Source organism: Talaromyces atroroseus (assembly GCF_001907595.1).
Source record: "Talaromyces atroroseus strain IBT 11181 chromosome Unknown scaffold_11, whole genome shotgun sequence".
Classification (NCBI taxonomy): domain Eukaryota; kingdom Fungi; phylum Ascomycota; class Eurotiomycetes; order Eurotiales; family Trichocomaceae; genus Talaromyces; species Talaromyces atroroseus.
This window is the reverse complement of record NW_017971443.1, coordinates 638,783-656,381: the sequence shown is the minus strand read 5'-3', so window position 1 is coordinate 656,381 and position 17,599 is coordinate 638,783. Positions and strand designations below refer to the sequence as shown.

General features: G+C 49.9%; 6 protein-coding genes across 6 annotated transcripts; 3 read left to right on the top strand and 3 right to left on the bottom strand.

Annotated features, from left to right (window-relative positions):
• Positions 1-91: 91 nt before the first annotated feature.
• UA08_07521 (hypothetical protein) lies at positions 92-5,029 on the bottom strand (the record flags this gene model as incomplete). The annotated part of the gene is made up of 9 exons (XM_020262424.1): positions 92-1,087; positions 1,155-1,208; positions 1,298-1,623; positions 1,834-1,984; positions 2,039-2,767; positions 2,841-3,105; positions 3,166-4,159; positions 4,242-4,954; positions 5,022-5,029. The coding sequence occupies 9 exons, from the start codon at positions 5,027-5,029 to the stop codon at positions 92-94; spliced, it is 4,236 nt and encodes a 1,411-aa protein (XP_020117232.1).
• A 1,423-nt stretch (positions 5,030-6,452) lies between these two features.
• UA08_07520 (hypothetical protein) lies at positions 6,453-8,063 on the top strand (the record flags this gene model as incomplete). The annotated part of the gene is made up of 1 exon (XM_020262423.1): positions 6,453-8,063. One exon carries the CDS (start codon positions 6,453-6,455, stop codon positions 8,061-8,063), a length of 1,611 nt encoding a protein of 536 aa, XP_020117229.1.
• Positions 8,064-8,272: 209 nt separating this feature from the next.
• On the bottom strand, positions 8,273-9,301 carry UA08_07519 (Proteasome subunit alpha type-5; the record flags this gene model as incomplete). Its single annotated transcript, XM_020262422.1, has 5 exons — positions 8,273-8,549; positions 8,630-8,973; positions 9,064-9,142; positions 9,206-9,218; positions 9,277-9,301. 5 exons carry the CDS (start codon positions 9,299-9,301, stop codon positions 8,273-8,275), a joined length of 738 nt encoding a protein of 245 aa, XP_020117230.1.
• Positions 9,302-9,657: 356 nt separating this feature from the next.
• UA08_07518 (hypothetical protein) lies at positions 9,658-12,549 on the top strand (the record flags this gene model as incomplete). The annotated part of the gene is made up of 4 exons (XM_020262421.1): positions 9,658-10,051; positions 10,119-12,115; positions 12,179-12,399; positions 12,468-12,549. 4 exons carry the CDS (start codon positions 9,658-9,660, stop codon positions 12,547-12,549), a joined length of 2,694 nt encoding a protein of 897 aa, XP_020117411.1.
• Positions 12,550-12,815: 266 nt separating this feature from the next.
• On the bottom strand, positions 12,816-15,028 carry UA08_07517 (hypothetical protein; the record flags this gene model as incomplete). The annotated part of the gene is made up of 4 exons (XM_020262420.1): positions 12,816-13,017; positions 13,091-13,240; positions 13,291-14,671; positions 14,728-15,028. The coding sequence occupies 4 exons, from the start codon at positions 15,026-15,028 to the stop codon at positions 12,816-12,818; spliced, it is 2,034 nt and encodes a 677-aa protein (XP_020117410.1).
• Positions 15,029-15,868: 840 nt separating this feature from the next.
• Positions 15,869-17,432, top strand: UA08_07516 (3-ketoacyl-CoA thiolase, peroxisomal; the record flags this gene model as incomplete). The annotated part of the gene is made up of 6 exons (XM_020262419.1): positions 15,869-15,973; positions 16,025-16,120; positions 16,177-17,025; positions 17,081-17,145; positions 17,204-17,315; positions 17,394-17,432. 6 exons carry the CDS (start codon positions 15,869-15,871, stop codon positions 17,430-17,432), a joined length of 1,266 nt encoding a protein of 421 aa, XP_020117417.1.
• Between the last annotated feature and the right edge of the window lie 167 nt (positions 17,433-17,599).

Below are 17,599 nucleotides of genomic sequence, written 5' to 3'. Positions count from 1 at the left end.
TATGCCAGGGGCAGCGGTCTTTATTTGATTCTGCACAGCGATTGGAGGGGTATCTCATTATCATTCATAAAATTATACAGCAGTACTATTCTCAGTAAATCCCGAAAAGCCTCAGTATCAGCTTCTCCACAAGCCACCGAGCAAGCTGGCCCGCAACAGCGAGAGCAACAGCCCACAGATACCCGCAGTCCAGCAGGATATAGAGAGCCTCTGTATTATTCAACAGGACCAAGTGTGTAGATGCCGTGCCCAATGAGAGAAAGGAAAGCAAAGAGGGCAAATCAAATGCCGAGAAAAGCGTTGCAAAACTACTGCCGAAAAATGACGCTGTTGGGATGCCGCTGCTTCTGATGGCAGCCTCGCTGTTCATCGACACATACGACGATGACAATGACGCCTCGGGACGCGTCATGGTCGAGCCTGACAAGAACGACGAAGTTGTAGTCACTAACGTCTGGTGTAGCTTCGTAACAGCAGGACTGTCGGCAGTGGCACTGCCTTCGTCGGGAATGGCGGCCTCCTTCGAACCCCATATCACCAGAAGTATCGGGAACAGCTTGGGACAGCTACTGACAAATAGAGCCGTGCTAACGGCATTGGCGCTGGGCGGAGACGGGGGCGGCAGTGGCTGTAGCTGTGCTGGGGAAGTCGACACACGCCGTAGTTGCGTTGTTTGCCCTGCAAGCGGGGGTGACGTGTCAGGGGGCCAGTACGACGGAGGATAATTGCTATTTCTGTTATTTCTGTGCAGGATATCTTGGCTGGAGGATGAGCGAGTCACGTTCATGGAGGCGGAGGCAAGACTCGGGCTGGAAAGAGTGGGTGTTGACGGTGTCTCGTTTGTGCCATCTCCAGGCGCAAGTGAGGTTGTTTGAGATCGTTTGGGTATTATCGACGCTCCTAGCCGCACCACCAAGTGATGAGCCAGCGTCGCAAGCGCATTGAGCGTGAGAAAGAAAAGATATTGCACGATGATTGGCGACGTAGACAGCGAGGTCGAGGCGAGGGTGGAGGATTTCTCAATGCGCGCCCACGTCAGATAGACATCGAATAGAAGCAGGAGCACTCCGAGGCGTATGATCGAGCGCTATTGGTATACACTTCCTGTCAGAGTGATGCGAACAGATTAACCAAAATGCAGCAATTTCACTTACGTCGAGTTTCTTGTCATCCCTCCCCAAGCGATTGAAGAGCAAATGACGGTAGACCTATTACACACACACACACACGCGCGCGCGCGCGCCCCCCTCTAGGTAAGCCTGAGACCAAGACACATTGGGCACGTATTCGAGCATACCTGAGGCTTTATGAGCACCAGGTCGATAAACAAAACCACATTATCGTGCTCGACGTATTTGTCGGCGAATCGCTTGCAGCGCGGACATTGCGTAAGGCGGACACCTTTGCCGAGCGCGCGGTCGTCGGCTTTGCTGTAAGACGTGTAGAGCTGCGACACGGGGTAGGAGCACTCAATGCACATAGGCATTTTCAAGACATGGTAGTGGCAATGCGACCGCGGTGCGAGTCTAGCTTTGCTCGTGGTGGATGTCTGCGGTTGGACGTCGGGGCCTGAGATCGGCCGAAGATCTTCGCTGCGGCAAGCGCGCATCATCCACGGAGTGCCTACTATGTACTTTGCAATGGACTTTACTTACTCCGCATCTACTCTATCGCCCTAAATAAAGGTCGTACGATGGTGCAGTGACTAGTTAACCATACAAACGTGCATTCGTAAATATTGGGTATATATCCCGTAGGTATACAGCTTGCTTTCGACCACGATCAAAAAATCAATTCGCCCTAGCATCTCCCTATGTAATCAATGCCGATTACCAAGTTTGAGGTCGGTGAGATCGCTTTCCAGCTGTAATAGCCCCTGCGCCCATGGTGTATGCGGTCTTTCAACGGTTACAAAGCGTCTCTCGTTATTGGGATCTTGCGTTGTTTGTCGATTGATCCATTCACCGCCTGCGTTGACTCCTTCCTGTGAAGGAGTAAGCTTCCTCTTCTTCCTACAACATTCGGAGCTGGAACTTACTTTTTCGGAAGAAACTGGACTTGGTCTATAAAAAGGACCACGTCCTGCTTCAGCCCTGCGGATCCACGCAAATTCACAGCCATTTGCAATTGTTTCTGCGGATTTCCACCCAGTGAGGCGAGCGAGATTTCGAAAAGTCGCCACAGTCCAGGCTCGCTGTGTTGCATCAGTGTATTGAACTGCTGCCACGTACAGAGTGAGTGTGATTTCAATCCACGCAGCACCCAAATTCGGATTGATGCTGCCTATCTCTTGAGTATCCATTTGCGGATAGTACGACCCAGCAGCTATCTTTCCAATCGTCTGCGCAAAACCCTCGCATGTCGAGGCCGATGTTACTGTCGCTATCATCGCGGCTGGTGGCATACTAGGATGCAAACGGTTGAGCATTATCCTGCCAGTATAGTAGTATGCCCAGAGTACCGCAATCTTATGAGACCGGTATTGCAATGCTGGTCCAAATGGGGAACTGACTGGTGTGACAGTGTCCTCTGGTAAAGGTGCAAACGCTTCTCCTAGATGCTTCTCGTAATATTCGTAGGCAGCTAGAATACTCTCCCATTCGGCCTCCGCTTCGTTGATTGTTGAATTTTCATCTTTATCCGTGAAACCTGCGTATGGCGGAGATTCACCCATTGACGTAAAAGCAACAGGTGCCGCACTGGGACCTGCTGTTGGCATCATGCCATACATAGGGGTTTCTCCAGAGCCTCCAGCCGGCGGTGGTCGCTGAATTGCTTGTCGTTAGTGGGATTCCCAAGTTCCTTTTTCCTCTTTCAATGCAAAAAGCAGTTTGTCATACCTTGTTACTGCTATCAGACAGGCCCCGAGGTCCTCCTGGTGGTGTTGGAGGCCCAAAACGACCTAGAAACCTAAAGAACCCAGGATGAGGACGCCATTCTCCCCCAGAAGCTTCGAGGCTTCTAATTTTACGCTTTCGGTCTCGATAGCCGAAATCCATCATGCGAGCCATGAGGAGTACGAGGTGGTCAAAGCTACCATATAGTGCATCTATCTTTCCAAGACCAGCACGAGGAGGACACTGATCCCACCGTTCGTAGGGGGTACTAGAAGGTGATTAGAAATCGGGGGCTCATATGTAGTGTGGAGAAAGGACGCTCACTTACTGCAGTCTGTTGCCACTTATCAAGCTCTGGAAAAGATCCTGCTTGCAGTACCACCAATATAAGTCACACCGAAGTCTGAAGTTGTCGATATCCTTGCGTGAGAAGTGTTTCCTTCTATACCTCGGATAGCTATCCACGTGCCCTATTCGGTCAAAATCAACAAGTTTCCCGCTGATTGTCGAGACGGCATTCGGATCTACTCCTAACTCCTTGTCTGCAAATGGGTCATCCTCAGCGTATCCATGGCGGACAAAGGCATCGTATTGACCCCACAAGTGCTGTTTTTGGGACAGTATGCTTCGTCGATAAGCCCTAAGATCTCTGGTAATTCCCACAAAATCAATCTCTTTCAGAAGTTGCGCAGCACCGGCAATATGGCTGTCCCATTTCGAATGCTCCCCTGCAGTAACTTCGTAAAAGGCAAGAAGAAGGGTTGCGGCGAGCGTGGCCACTTGCTTGCGACGTGACGGTAAGCCGACGGCCTTAGAAATCTTTCTCAAGGCATACTGGTAATGCTTGAATGTGATAATGAAATTATTCTCTTGCAGCTTGGCAATATGGAAACTGCTCATGGCTAGTATTGTCTGAAGCAAGGCGGGATGCTGGAGGGCTTTCAGAGGCATCACATAGGTCCATAGTCCTTGCTGCGACGGCGGCACAGGACCACTGAGTAGTGTCGTTGCATTCGTATTATGTCGTTCCCAAATTGACAAAGAAGGGCCAGTGGCGTGAATAAAGTGCACCCAGATTCGCGCCGTTTTGGGGTTGTTCAGTGGCGATGACCCCATAGAGGGCTGATACGATGCGAGGATGTTCGGTTCATTGAGATATGTATTATACGACCGAATCGCATCTTGGTGTGCTGAGGCCATGATGAGATTCAACTGGTTGAAGCCCTCTTCGCCAGTCACGTATACTAGCTCCTCATCTGAATCAACATCGTAGTAGTCGTCCTCAACAGCGTCAGGTGAATATAGCACAGGGAAAGCTGCTTCTTGAATCACAGTATCGCGAGCATTGATCAGCCACAAACGTTGCTATTTCCAGGAAGCAAAGTCTAGCCAGTGAGGACTTACCTTGATCTTCGGAATTCCATGAGTGATAAGCCTGAGCTTGTTGAAAAGTGTTGTCAGTGTAACTGTCAAGGGTTCCCGCAAGACACTGATCATGCTGGTTGGCAAATGCCGAAGGAGGCTCCAGAGTTTGGCGAGGCGGTAGTGCATGGTTGATAACCCCCAGCCTGGCCCTCTCACCAGATGGGTTCGCTGGATCATGGCCAGGCTGAAAGCCACCCTCAAAGGGATGACTACTCCCAAGAGACAGAGATAAGTAGGCAGATTGGGCAACAGGCGGACTTGTTTGGGCCTGGACAGCATATCTGTCCACAGTGAGAGGAACAGAGGGCTGCTCTAGTTGCCATGAGTGGCTTCGACTCGGGATAGAAGCATACTGCGAGGGTGGTTGAGCAAACTGAGGTGGCGGAACATTCGGCAGACGCGGTGCAAGCAGGCGCTGCTGGGGGTTCAGCACTTGGCCAGCAAGCGGCTGTCCGGGTTGACGTTGATGTTGTTGGTGGTGTTGGTGATGTTGCTGCTGTTGCTGCTGTTGCTGTTGCTGTCGCGGCAGGAGCGTCACGGGGACTTGCAGGTTGGCAGGCACGGCCGGATCATAACCCACGCCGAGCGTGTTCTTGAACACGACTCTCTGCGTGTATCCTTCGCACTCTCGCTTGGCCTTGACGCAGTTGTTGCACCGAGGCTTTTCCTCCCCGCACTTGATGCGCCGTTTCCTACAGGCTGTGTGTTCATTTTAATGTCAGTCAACGCGGTGGTTTTCGCTAGCACCGGGGATCCTACTCAAGCATCCTGTCTTGGTCCTCCGTTTAGGAATCCGAAACGTGGGAGCATCACTGTTGGCTGGTTGCTTGTCTGCCTGTGGGTTGTTATGCTGCTCCCTACCAAATCGTGCGCCATCGTGATCTTGCATCCGGCTCCCAGCGTTCGCACAGAAAGCAGCGAAACCCCAACGGAGAGAGGCAAATATAATAAGAATGCTAGGGGAAAATAAAAATTTTGTCTTCCAGAATGGGCCACCGATATATACCTCCCATCCATCTGTCGCTACATGTATGGCGCGTAATCCTGGCCGAGTCGTGAGCTGATAGTGAGTGCTACAAACCCAAGAACAAACTAGTTTCCACTCTACCGCGTTGCTTTTTGTGCACTGCAAATCGAACGTTGACGACTAGCTCAATTTCAGTTCGGACAAAAAGAGCATGTATCGGGTACGCTGCTGCAACCATGGATCCTACGAGACTTTATGGGTGCCAGGAACGCCACTTGACCAGCAAACACAAAGTCAAAAAGTTGCTAGGACTGACGATATGGGGAACGATTTACCAGCGCCCGGAGGACATTTGTGCGACATGAATGGTCTAACTTGAGATCGGTTACCACGCATACCAACCGGGAATTGTTGAGTCGTTTACTAGCTACAAGTGGAACAAAGTGAAAAGAGCCGAGCACGAAGCTGAAGCCGTGGCTTTATAGCCAATGTGACTGACTAGACTTGGCCATCCCGTTCACCATAACGCAGATTCGAGAGATGCCTATCTCTAATCTCCGCTGCGGAATGTAACGCGGATATATTAAAGGCCCTCGGTAGAGTTCAGCCTGGCGGAGGCTCTGCTACGAAAATCACTCAAGTGATGTTGGATCGGAAACGAGGCACTGATGCCGATGATGGCAGATGAATATATTGGCCCATATTGATTCCAAACTTAGACAGGCGCATGATGGCATGCGAATTGTTCAATTAACTCAATAGTCAACGTTGGGTAACAGCAGGTGCAGGCTTGCCTTTTCCAGGCTTATACTGCGAGATAGGCTTTGTTTAGTGCCCAGCGGCGGGAGATACTTCGCCGACTCGATGTAGTGCTGTGGCACTAATGGACGTCAAAGGGAATATCCCTATCATACGGTCGAATCTGTGGTGATATAGTCGTTGAAAGCGTTCTCTCACCTCGTGTGAATGTTCGGTGCGGCACGAGCCGATGGCATAGTAAGACGCATGGCTGACCGCCCACCGATATTACTGGTCGAAAGGGGCAGCACTCGCAAACATTCTGCCGGCCGTAATCGAAAAATTTCCCAGGCTTGGAAAGCTGTGAATGACCTCTATCCATCGAAGGCAGGTCAATGACGGAAGAGGCCGATCAAAAAAGATCATTGGCGGCTTTCCCTATTTCCATCTTCTTGTAGCATACAAACAGGAAGCCAATTGCAGCCATGTTCGCTGTCCCCGGCTGGTCGATCTCGACCTCCGACCTGAAGTCGCAAAAGGAAGACTCATCGTCCAAGCAGAAAGAAACTGCAGTCACGCCCGACGTACCCACTGAAGCGAAAGCGAATGGGAAAGCAGCGAGTCAAAGCGCAAAAAAGAGGAAGAGAGGGGATGGCGTTACCAAGTCTAACTTGGATGAAATGTTTCGGCGTCACATCGAAGGGCAAGTTGATTCGAGGGGAAATAAAAACAACAACAAAAAGAACAAGGGCAAGGACAAGAAGAAGGATCAGGGAGAGGACAAGAAGCAAAATGGGAACATTAATGGGAATCAAAAAGAAAAGCGTCAAGTTGCAGGGGAATCTGCTGCCAACGCAGAGGAAAGTGGTCGCTTGAGCAAAAAACAGAAAAAGAACAACCGCAACCGGGACAAACCACAGACCAACGGCGACACGCCAAAAGCTGATACGGTGACTGGTGATGCCCCAGCCGTTGAAGCCGTTCAATTACCTCCCTCAATCCCACCTGCAGCGGCAGCCAAACTTACGCCGCTCCAGCAGAAAATGCGTGACAAGCTCGTGTCTGCTCGCTTCCGCCATCTTAACGAGACCCTCTACACCACCCCCTCCAAACAAGCCCTTGAAATGTTCGATGCCAACCCGGAACTGTTTGCGGAATATCACGCTGGCTTTTCGCAGCAAGTCAAGGAATCATGGCCCTCGAACCCTGTAGATGGATACATTGCCGCCGTCCGGAAACGGGGCGCCATCTCAGCACACGCCGACAAAAGACACGGCAACAAAAGCCAGATCGCGGCTCTGCCCCGCAGACCAAACGGTCTATGCACAATCGCAGACTTGGGCTGTGGCGATGCCCAATTTGCGCGTGCTTTGACCCCGTCGGTCAAGAAGTTGCAAGTAAAACTACTCAGTTACGATCTACAAGCACCTGATTCCGTAGTCACAAAGGCAGATATTTCAAATCTTCCCGTTACCGATGGAAGCGTTGATATTACGATCTTCTGTCTCAGTCTGATGGGCACAAACTGGGTATCATTCGTCGAAGAAGCCTGGCGCGTACTACGCAGCGATGGCAAAGGCGAATGCTGGGTTAGTGAAGTCAAGAGCCGCTTTGGCAAGGTGTCTCGCAAAAAGGCTCAAATCGGACTGAAAAGGGCGGACATGTCAAACACACAGAAGAAGAAGAACAGCAAGAAAAACAAAAAGAAGAAGAACAGCGACTCTGACGACATTGATGACGACGAGGACGAGGATGAAGAAATTTATGCTGAAGATGCTCCACAAAATGCAAGTAGCAATGGCGACGACACCGACATTTCTGCGTTCGTGGAAGTGTTCAAGTCTCGGGGTTTTATACTCAAGCAGGAGTCCGTGGACAAGTCGAATAAGATGTTCGTCAAGATGGAGTTTGTGAAGGCTGGCGGTGCACCAACGAAGGGCAAATATGCCGGTGTGACTCCTGCACGCGGAGACAAGCAGGCTCCAGTGCAGACTAAGAAGAAGTTCATTGACTATCATGATGATGAGAGTAGCAAAGGATTGACCGCCGAACAGGAGGCCAAGGTTTTGAAGCCGTGTGTATATAAGATTAGATAGGCTTCCATTCTCTGGCATGGCTTATCCATCATAGTACATACTACATAGTGATACTGCAACTGGTCACCCCGGACAGAAAAATTCCATTGGATCAAGCATATTGTATAGTCCAACCCTCAGGATGTAACTAAATAATATTCTTCGTGACTACATATTGTTTTTTGACAATGATAAAAAAGAAACAGTGTTTCTCGCGAAAAATGGCTTGTCTAATTTCCACCCAACTGACTAACTGCGCGACCCATCTCCTCCTCGCCGTAAATTCGGAATCCTTTCTCTTTCGTAACGCTGGCCAGCTGCACATTCTTAGCATCCAGTTTCTCCTCCATTACTTGTTTCAAGGTCTTAAGCACAAGTGTCTCCGCTTCGGCGAGGGTGAGGGAGCGGTGATACTCGTTCTGAAGCTCGGCTTGGGCACCTTCACTACCGGAGCCGATGGCCTTTGCGTCGTATCGGTAAAATGTTCCGGAAGGCTCGGCGTGAAATCTAGTTATAGTGTTAGGCGAAAATGTGCTTTTCTCTTTCCATTCACTTCCAATCAGGCGGCCATTGATTTGTGAGCTTACAGTTGTGGCCCATCCTCATCATAACCAGCGATCAAAAGTGCCACACCGAATGGCCGGCTCATAACACTCTCTTCGCCATCGGCTCCCTCGCCAAATCTCAGCGCCAAATCGCAAATCGCTTGTGTACAACTCTCAACGCGAAGGGATTCGGAGAAATGGAATGCGTGGTTCTGACACTCAACACGGGCATGTTCGATCATAGAGCGTGCATCTGCCTGCAGACCGGACATGGCGCAGCCAATATGTTGGTCGATTTCGACAATCTTTTCCACGGACGACGTCTCAAGCAGCGAAGAAGTGACACGTTTCTCGACACCGAGGACAACGCCTTCCGACGTAGCGACCTATTGCTTGCCGTTAGCGGTTGTAAGTTCTTGAACAACGACGGGTGTGCAGAACGATGAGAGATGGTGGAAATGGAATAGCAGACATACTCCGATGGCAGTCGAACCGAGTTTAATAGCTTCCAAGGAGTATTCGACCTGGAACAAACGACCCTCAGGCGAGAAGGTGCTGTCAACGATTGTCAGTTAAGCTCAAAGACCGTCCGTAGCATAACATATCGGCGGTGCATACTTGATTCCGCGGTCTGCACAGAGCTGTTAGATACAAATCATGACAAGCAGTTGAGCTGGTCAGCAGCTTACCGTATTCTGATCGCGCAATAAACATATTGTACTAGTTATCTGTAGCAGTCTTCTATTTGAAAGAGCAAATGCAGGGCGAATCCGAGACGGCGGGAGTTAAGCAGAGGCAGATGAGCAGCAGGTAAGGCGATGGAGGGAATAGCAAGCTTGTCGAGCTCAAAGCTGTCGGTCAGTTCATCATGACCCGCCCAGGCCAGCCGCCGGTGCCTGGGCGCTAGGCCCGAAACAGAAACCCCATACACAACTTGGGCCGCATACAGTTTTGGCATGGCAGTTGGTGGTTGTCAACGCAGCTCAAATCCTACGACTTACGCCATTAGTTAACATTCGCTCTATTTCCATGCTCCGAGCCGCCAACACTACCGGCTTTACCCAAAGGCTATGTCCTCCAATGATCGCCGTGCTGCCAGCTACAACATAGGCGGCGGTACACGACCCCGCGTCGCTTCCAGGCGCGCTGTTGGCGAAAGCGACTACAGGGCGTCTCGACAAGGCGAAGAGGCTAGCATCAAATCACCGCTGCTCTCTGAAAAGATGGAACATCTCCGCGGCAGTACTTCGAGCGCGAGAGGCGTGCACAGAGAACCCGGGAGCACGGCAGTTGACCGCCGAACGGAGCGGACAGCGGTTACAACGCGCGACAAAATTCACGTCAAGACGCGAAATCCAGTCAAGGAGTCCCCGAATGCAGGCAATCGTGGAGAATTTGAAAGATCAAGGTCCAAAAAGACAGCCTCGCCTCCTCCTAGGTGGAAGGAAAAGGACGCTGGAGACGGTACGCAATAGTTCGACTTGCTGTTCCTGTTATGAAGTTAGTTACGCTGACTGCAAGTAATATCTAGTGCCATGGATCCCTCAGGCTGCTTTGATTCCTCACTCCTCTGCTCCCTTGGCAAGTCGTGTCTCAGTACCTCCTCTTGCGTCGATTTCTCCGCAGACGCTCGAACCTATATCGTTTAAAGAAATGTCTATGGACGAGCAAGAGAATGCTATCTTGCAGGACATCCTTTTTGTGTTCATGGGTTACGAAGGTCAATATATACGCTACCACACCTCATACGATCCTTCGGTGGAAAAGGACCGGCTAGTTGGCCCATCTTTCCAGATCGGCTCAGGCTTAGATCCCAGTCTGAAGGATTTGACAATCTCGATGCTAAAAATGGCTACGCATTACAGCGCCCTGGAAGCATTCGTGGATGTGCTGAGTCGCCCAGAGTATGGCGCAGTCAGTCATGCCCTGTGCGCAGCTATTCGAAAGCTCTTGAAAGATTATCTGATTCTCGTAGCACAGCTCGAGAATCAGCTACTCAACAACCCGAATTTCACCTTACACGTTCTTCACCTTCAGACCATGCCGACGAGCCAGAGTTTAGCGCAACTTCATTCGCTCAGTCAGGAGTTGTTAAGACGTAATAAGCTACTTGACCAAGATCTGGACGAGTCAATCGACGACTTTGATGACGTTGACAACATTCTCGAGCAGCTCAAGGAAGGTGGCGATCTTGTACCGGGGAGTATGTCGAGCAAAAAGATATGTAAAGGTGGTAATGTTCTGGGGCTTCTGACGGAACGGCTGGCCACGTTTTCGGGGGATCCCGCAACCAAGACACTGCTGCAGACATTGCTTCGAGAGGCTAGCAGGCCGTATATGACGATGCTGAATGAATGGCTGCACCATGGGGTGATAAGGGACCCCCACAGTGAATTCTTGATCAAGGAACAGAAGTGGATAAAGAGAGAAAAGCTTGAAGAAGACTACACTGACGAGTACTGGGAGAAGCGGTACACGATTCGTGATAACGAGGTACCACCACAGTTAGAGAGCGTCCGGGATAAAGTGCTACTTGCCGGGAAATACCTCAATGTTGTACGAGAGTGTGGAGGAGTGGATGTCAATAAAGCCGTCAAAGATATTCCGAAGACCTTCGATGATCCCCGATTCCTAGACAACGTGAACAGTGCTTACGCCTACGCAAACACATCTCTGCTAAACCTTCTCCTATCCGAGAATTCACTAACCACACGTTTCCGTTCGTTAAAACACTACTTCTTCCTCGACAGATCGGACTTCTTTTCTTACTTCATGGAACTAAGCGCTTCTGAACTTCGCAAGGCTGCAAAGAACGTGAACGAGAGCAAGCTTCAGTCCCTTCTTGACTTGGTGCTTCGACAACCGGGGAGCATTGCCGCCTCAGACCCTTTCAAGGAAGATGTCAAAGTGAAAATGAACAAGATTGGCCTGACCAGGTGGCTGATGCAGGTTGTCAGCGTCTCCGGCATTGATCAAGACAATCCAGATGGCGGGGTTGAGAAATATCAAGCCCCTACCACTCAGCCAGCCGAAGACGAGAAGGATATCATTGGGTTTGACGCTCTTGAACTGGACTACATGGTGCCATTCCCGTTGTCGCTTGTGATTAGTCGAAAGACGGTCTTGAGATACCAGCTCATATTCCGATATCTCTTATCACTGCGACATCTGGAAAATCTCCTCGTCACTTCCTGGCAAGACCAACAAAAAGTGCTTGGCTGGCGCCATAAGTCGTCTGATCGGAGGCTGGAAATGTGGAAGAGAAGAGCGTGGACCCTTCGCGCGAAGATGTTAGTTTTCATCCAACAACTTCTATATTTCTGCACCGCCGAAGTCATTGAGCCCAACTGGCAGAACCTGATGGAGCGTGTCAACGGCACTGCAGCTGGCGGGGACAGTCTGCCTGGAGATGTAGATGGAGGATCGAGACAGGTTAATCGAACGGTAGACGAGTTAATGCAAGATCATGTTGATTTCCTCGATACGTGTCTCAAGGAATGCATGCTTACTCAGGCCAAACTTTTAAAGGTATTAACATACTACATTTGCATTCAGGGTTGAAACATACTGACATCTTTCCCCTCCCTCCAGATCCATTCTAAACTCATGACATGCTGCACAATGTTTGCCTCTTGGACAGCAGCATCGCTAGGCCGGAGTATGTCCTCGGCCGATCCAGATCTGTCCGCTGGAGCGCCTGGAGCGCCTGCCGATGCCCGTCCGTACGATTCGACGCGATTGACCAAGCTGGAAGACACCTTGAAGAGATACGAGGATCACTTCAATCGCCATTTGCGAATACTCTTAGACAGGTATGAAGCTAGACACGATGATGAGGTGAATGAACGAAGAATACTAACGTATGCGTGTTGAACGCCAGTCTGAACTATTTTGCGGCAACTGAAAGTGTCGTCCTGCTGAAACTCGCACATTCTCTGAGCTCTATTGGCAAGGATGAGTAAGTAAGTTGAGCATATGACTTCGTACGTGGACCATCAAAGATTTTTGTTATATTGTTACTGTTCATTCGCAAGCGTTAGCATCACGGGAGGGTTTCACAAGGTTCGGTCACCACATCATTATTTACTTTGTCAGGCGCTATTATATTTTGTATTGGTTCAATCAATTAAGTTAGTGGATGATAGATATACCCTTGACAAGAGTTGGATTTAGAAGAGTAAATATGAATATATGAACGAGTTATATGATCTACCGAAGTATTTCGCATCTACAACCTCGTTTGCCCGCTCTCTATCTCGGCCCAACTATGTATGTCAAGCGTCTCAAGGGTTGGCCTTTTACCCTTTGAGCTTAGCCAATACAACGTATCACCGTCCTTTGGCGATTTTGATGAGGATGGGGATGCTGGGTCCCAGCTGCGTTTGGAGAGATCCCCTTTGGCTTGCTTGAATGTTACCCCTGTAGAAACTCTATAACATAGGAAAGAGGTTAGTGTTAATCAAGCGCCATGAGAAATCAAGAGGAAATAAAGTGCGCACGTACTCTTTGGTGATCCTAACGAGTCTGGGTATGGCATAAGATGGGACGCCCTTTGATTTGAGAAATGTGTAGAGATTCGCAATCAGCTTCTTCTCCGTTTCTGGCGTCCTGCGCACAAGTGTTATAGCAGCGGCGCCTGCTTGACCGTCATAGCTATTCCAAGTCAGTCAACTAACCGTCAACCTGATATATAGACGGATTACCTTTTCAACTTCACGCCATAAACAATGGCATCCTGCACATTATCCATCCGACATATATGATCCCTCACTTCCCCTGCAGAGACATTCTCCCCTTTCCAGCGAAACGTATCGCCGACCCGGTCACCGAAGCGGATCCATCCATCGTCATCACGAACCAGCAGATCGCCCATCCGCTGGAACACATCCCCTTTCTCGAACACATCACGGAGTAACTTTTTCTCCGTCGCTTCGCTATTATTCAAATACTCAGTCAGAGTCTGCCGAACACGAACGCGCCCAATCGCCTCGCCTTCCTCTCCCGCACCAGCTTTGACGCAAAACCCCGTCTTTGGGTCCCGATAAGGCATTTCAGTCTCCATATCAAACTTGATGAGATACGTATCTCGTTCCAATGCTCGCCTAATAGGCCCATAGAATCCCACCGCTCCAGCGCCCCAAGCTCCACCATAGAAATTGTTGAACCGCGCAACTCCTTCTGTAGAACGGTAAATTTCGCGGATTTCTTCAACATTGAATCGTTCACGGAACTTGTCCCAGATCTCACCGCGTAGACCGTTCCCGTAGGCAGCAATGCAATTGTGATTTTTATCGTATTGTGATGGCGGCGAGGCGAGAAGGTATCTGCATAGTTCACCGATGTATAGCACTCTGTTGGCCCTGGAGTCGTGCACGTCTTTCCAGAATTGGGAGGCGGAGAATTTGCGTCTGAGGCAGAGTGTGCCTCCACTACTAGAGACGTAGCAGAGACCACCGAATAACGCCGTGCCGTGGAATAAGGGTAATGCAGAGTATATGCGAAGAGGGAGGTATTTTGCCGGATTGTCAAAGTCCTTAGCTACTAGAGTGGAAGTCACCAGGATCATCATATTGCGAATTGCGCAGGCTTTTGGGTTGCCCGTTGTCCCGGACGTGTAAATTAGTACGGCAAGGTCTCTGGGGCTACGTTTAGCTGGGGTGATAGATGCAATGGCTTCGGGGGAAAGCTGCATCAATGTCTCTAGATTGATAGGTGTAGTATCGGGTATCTGTTCGGCAGAGACATTGTCAAATGAAGAGATGTTAAATGAGAATTTGGGGAGATCAGACTTGACGAAGTCAGCGAGATCCGGCGTTGAGATAATCAATTTGGACGTGGAGATCCGGAGGCAGTGTTTGAATGTGTCATCTAGACTGCAGGTCAGAGAAAATCCACAAATGAATACAAAGAACACAAAGGTAGAGGCACCTCTTAAATTGGTGTTTATTAGGGGAGCAACGACTCCTAACTTTGACAGGGCGTATATGGTGATCACCATCTCGGGCGAGTTTGTCGTGAAGACAGCCACAAAATCCCCCGTTCTGATACCCTGGGCATGAATGTAGGCAGCCAGGCGATCGACCACTATTTCTGTATGTATTAGTGGCAATACAATTGAACAAAAACAAAAGAGTACTCACAGTCTCTGAGCTGATCATATGTCCAGCTCTTGTTTTCGAACCACAGCGCCTCCGACGAGCCTTTCTGATACACGTCAATGGTCCTCTGCAGAATCCCATACAGTGAACAGGTATCGCCTAATTCGCCAATGCGCTGTGCAAGCCGTTTTCCAAGGCTTGACTCCGCCCTCAATCCATCTATATCGGCTTTGATGCCGAATTTCGCATTGGCATAGGCGGCTGTTGCGAGTGCCAAAGCTGCCCCCCCGAGAGCTGCTGGCACCCCGCCAACACTGCCTGCAGCTTGCGCGAGGATATCCATGACGAGTGGCTGTTGGTAAAGACAAAAGTTATTCAAGGAAAGAGACAGGGAATAAGTATCGTTTTAAGCAAAGGCCATAGTATTTAGTACCTAGGCAGCTGACAGTCGGCAGCTCGTTCGGTTCCTGAAGCGACGTGCAGCGCTAGCTCCAGATCTGTACGTTCCAGTAAAATTACCATGCATGATCCCTCCGCGTGTACCCCTTCGTGAGCAGAGCTGCGAGCCAGCTTGTGCTAGTGAGGATATCCTCGTCTAAGGATTCGAAGGATCCAAGGTTCACGTCGAGCTGAGCTCTTTCCGAGATTGTTGGTCCTCTTCCGCTCTTTGTGCCTGAGGCCGGAACAAAGGATGATTGCCACGATATCAGGCAACCGCGTGGGTATTCTGTCTATAGTGATATCCTAGACTCAAATACGCGCCTGCTACTCAGGATTGGCATATATTACCATGGAATAACGAGCCTGGGCAACACGTCGAAACAATACCAGTACCGTACGTAACTAAACCCGCCGCCGCCAGCATAATTCTAGCCGAGGCACGGATCGTGACGGGTATCGTACGCCAGCCGTAAACAATGCGCTTCGGCTCTCTGGCCGGCATTTCAACCAACCTCGACAAGAGTCGTCCTGCTATACCAAGCTGGCAGCAAGTGGAAAGCGAACAACTGCCTATTATCTATGCATGGATTATCTGCAATCAGCCGAGGCTCGGGATAGAAACTTTTACCATCTGGTTGCTTAGATAAAGCTGAGCTATCTAAACTATCAGGTTATTAAGCTTGAGCTTGCTTTTCACTAATCCTCTACGTTCGACACATCAAACCAAACCATCATACACAGGATGTCGTCTCCTTCACAGCGACTTTCCGCCATCGCTAGCCAGATCTCTGGCGGCGGCGAGTCTGTTGGCAGAGAACGAGTGCTGGCAAAAAGCCCGGATGATGTTGTGAGTACAGCACCAAAATCTGTATATATATGAAGCTTATCCGTACTACAGGTCATCACTCTTGCTGTCCGAACGCCCCTGACTAAAGCCAAAAAGGGGGCGCTGAAAGACACATCCTTAGACGACCTTTTGATATCTCTTCTAACGGTAAGCTAGATTAGATCTCAAGTAACTGTCTGCGATTCTGATTGACACGTATCAAGTCTGTCCGCGAAAAATCGAGTCTCAACCCCCATCTCGTTGAAGATGTCTGCGTTGGCAACGTGCTCAACCCCGGGGCTGCATATGTTGCCCGGTCAGCCGTCCTCGCAGCTGGCTTTCCCGAAACAACCGCAGCATCAATAGCCAGCCGATTCTGCTCATCCGGTCTTCTAGCCGTGCAGCAGATTGCGAATCAGATTATAGCCGGCTCCATCGACGTTGGTATTGCCATCGGCGCGGAATCAATGAGCACAAACCCAGACAGCGGCGCGCCGGCACTCTCTCAGAAGATCCTGGACCATCCACTTGCATCCCAAAACCAGCAACCAATGGGCCAGACATCAGAGAACGTGGCCGCTCAATTCAAGTTGAACCGCAAGCAACTTGATGAATTCGCAGCATGGAGCTTTCAGAAAGCTGAACAGGCGCAAAAAGCGGGTTGGTTCGCAGACGAGATCGTGCCGGTTAGAACGAGTATTAAAGATTCCAAAACGGGCGAAATCAAAGACGTTGTAGTCGACCGTGACGACGGTATTCGCTACGGCACGACACCTGAAGGTCTTTCCAAGATTCGAGCTGCGTTCCCGCAATGGGAACCCAGCCATACGACTGGTGGCAATGCATCACAGATCACGGACGGCGCAGCTGCGCTTGTTTTGATGAAGAGATCTCGAGCTCAACAGCTTGGCCAGCCCATTCTAGCCAAGTTTGTGGCTGCTACGGTCACTGGTCTCGAGCCACGAATTATGGGCATTGGCCCGTCGATTGCTATCCCAAAAATACTTTCGAAGACTGGGCTTAGCCAGGAGGATATTGATATATTTGAAATCAATGAGGCTTTTGCTTCGATGGTATGCTTCGAAGCTATCTACTTGATGATATCTCACTTGCTAACCATGACTAAAGGGAGTATACTGCGTGGATAAACTCAAACTACCGCTTCAGAAAGTCAACCCTCGCGGCGGAGCAATGTAGGCCTTACCCTCGTTCATTCGCTTAATAGACACAGAGAACTAAAATCAAATAAAGTGCCTTTGGCCATCCTCTCGGTGCCACAGGTGCACGACAGGTCGTCACTGCACTATCGGAATTGCGAAGAACAGACAAGCGGGTTGCAGTAACGTCGATGTGTGTAGGGACAGTAAGTTTTCTCTTGCCTTTTTCTCTTTGATCTTCGGTGTCTTAAGTCCACTAAGACATTAACCATATCGCTATATAGGGCATGGCTATGGCGGCTGTGTTTGTTTCGGAGCATTGATTGTTTGTTAATGATGGTAGTGCTGTTAAATCGTTTACGAATGAGATCATTCCCGGTGAATCAGTTGCAAAGCACTCTGTATAAGCTAGATCAATACATCAATATATCTGCATGACCTTGGAGCTTTGGTCTTAAACAATGAGGTCTCTGACCATGAATTAGGGCCG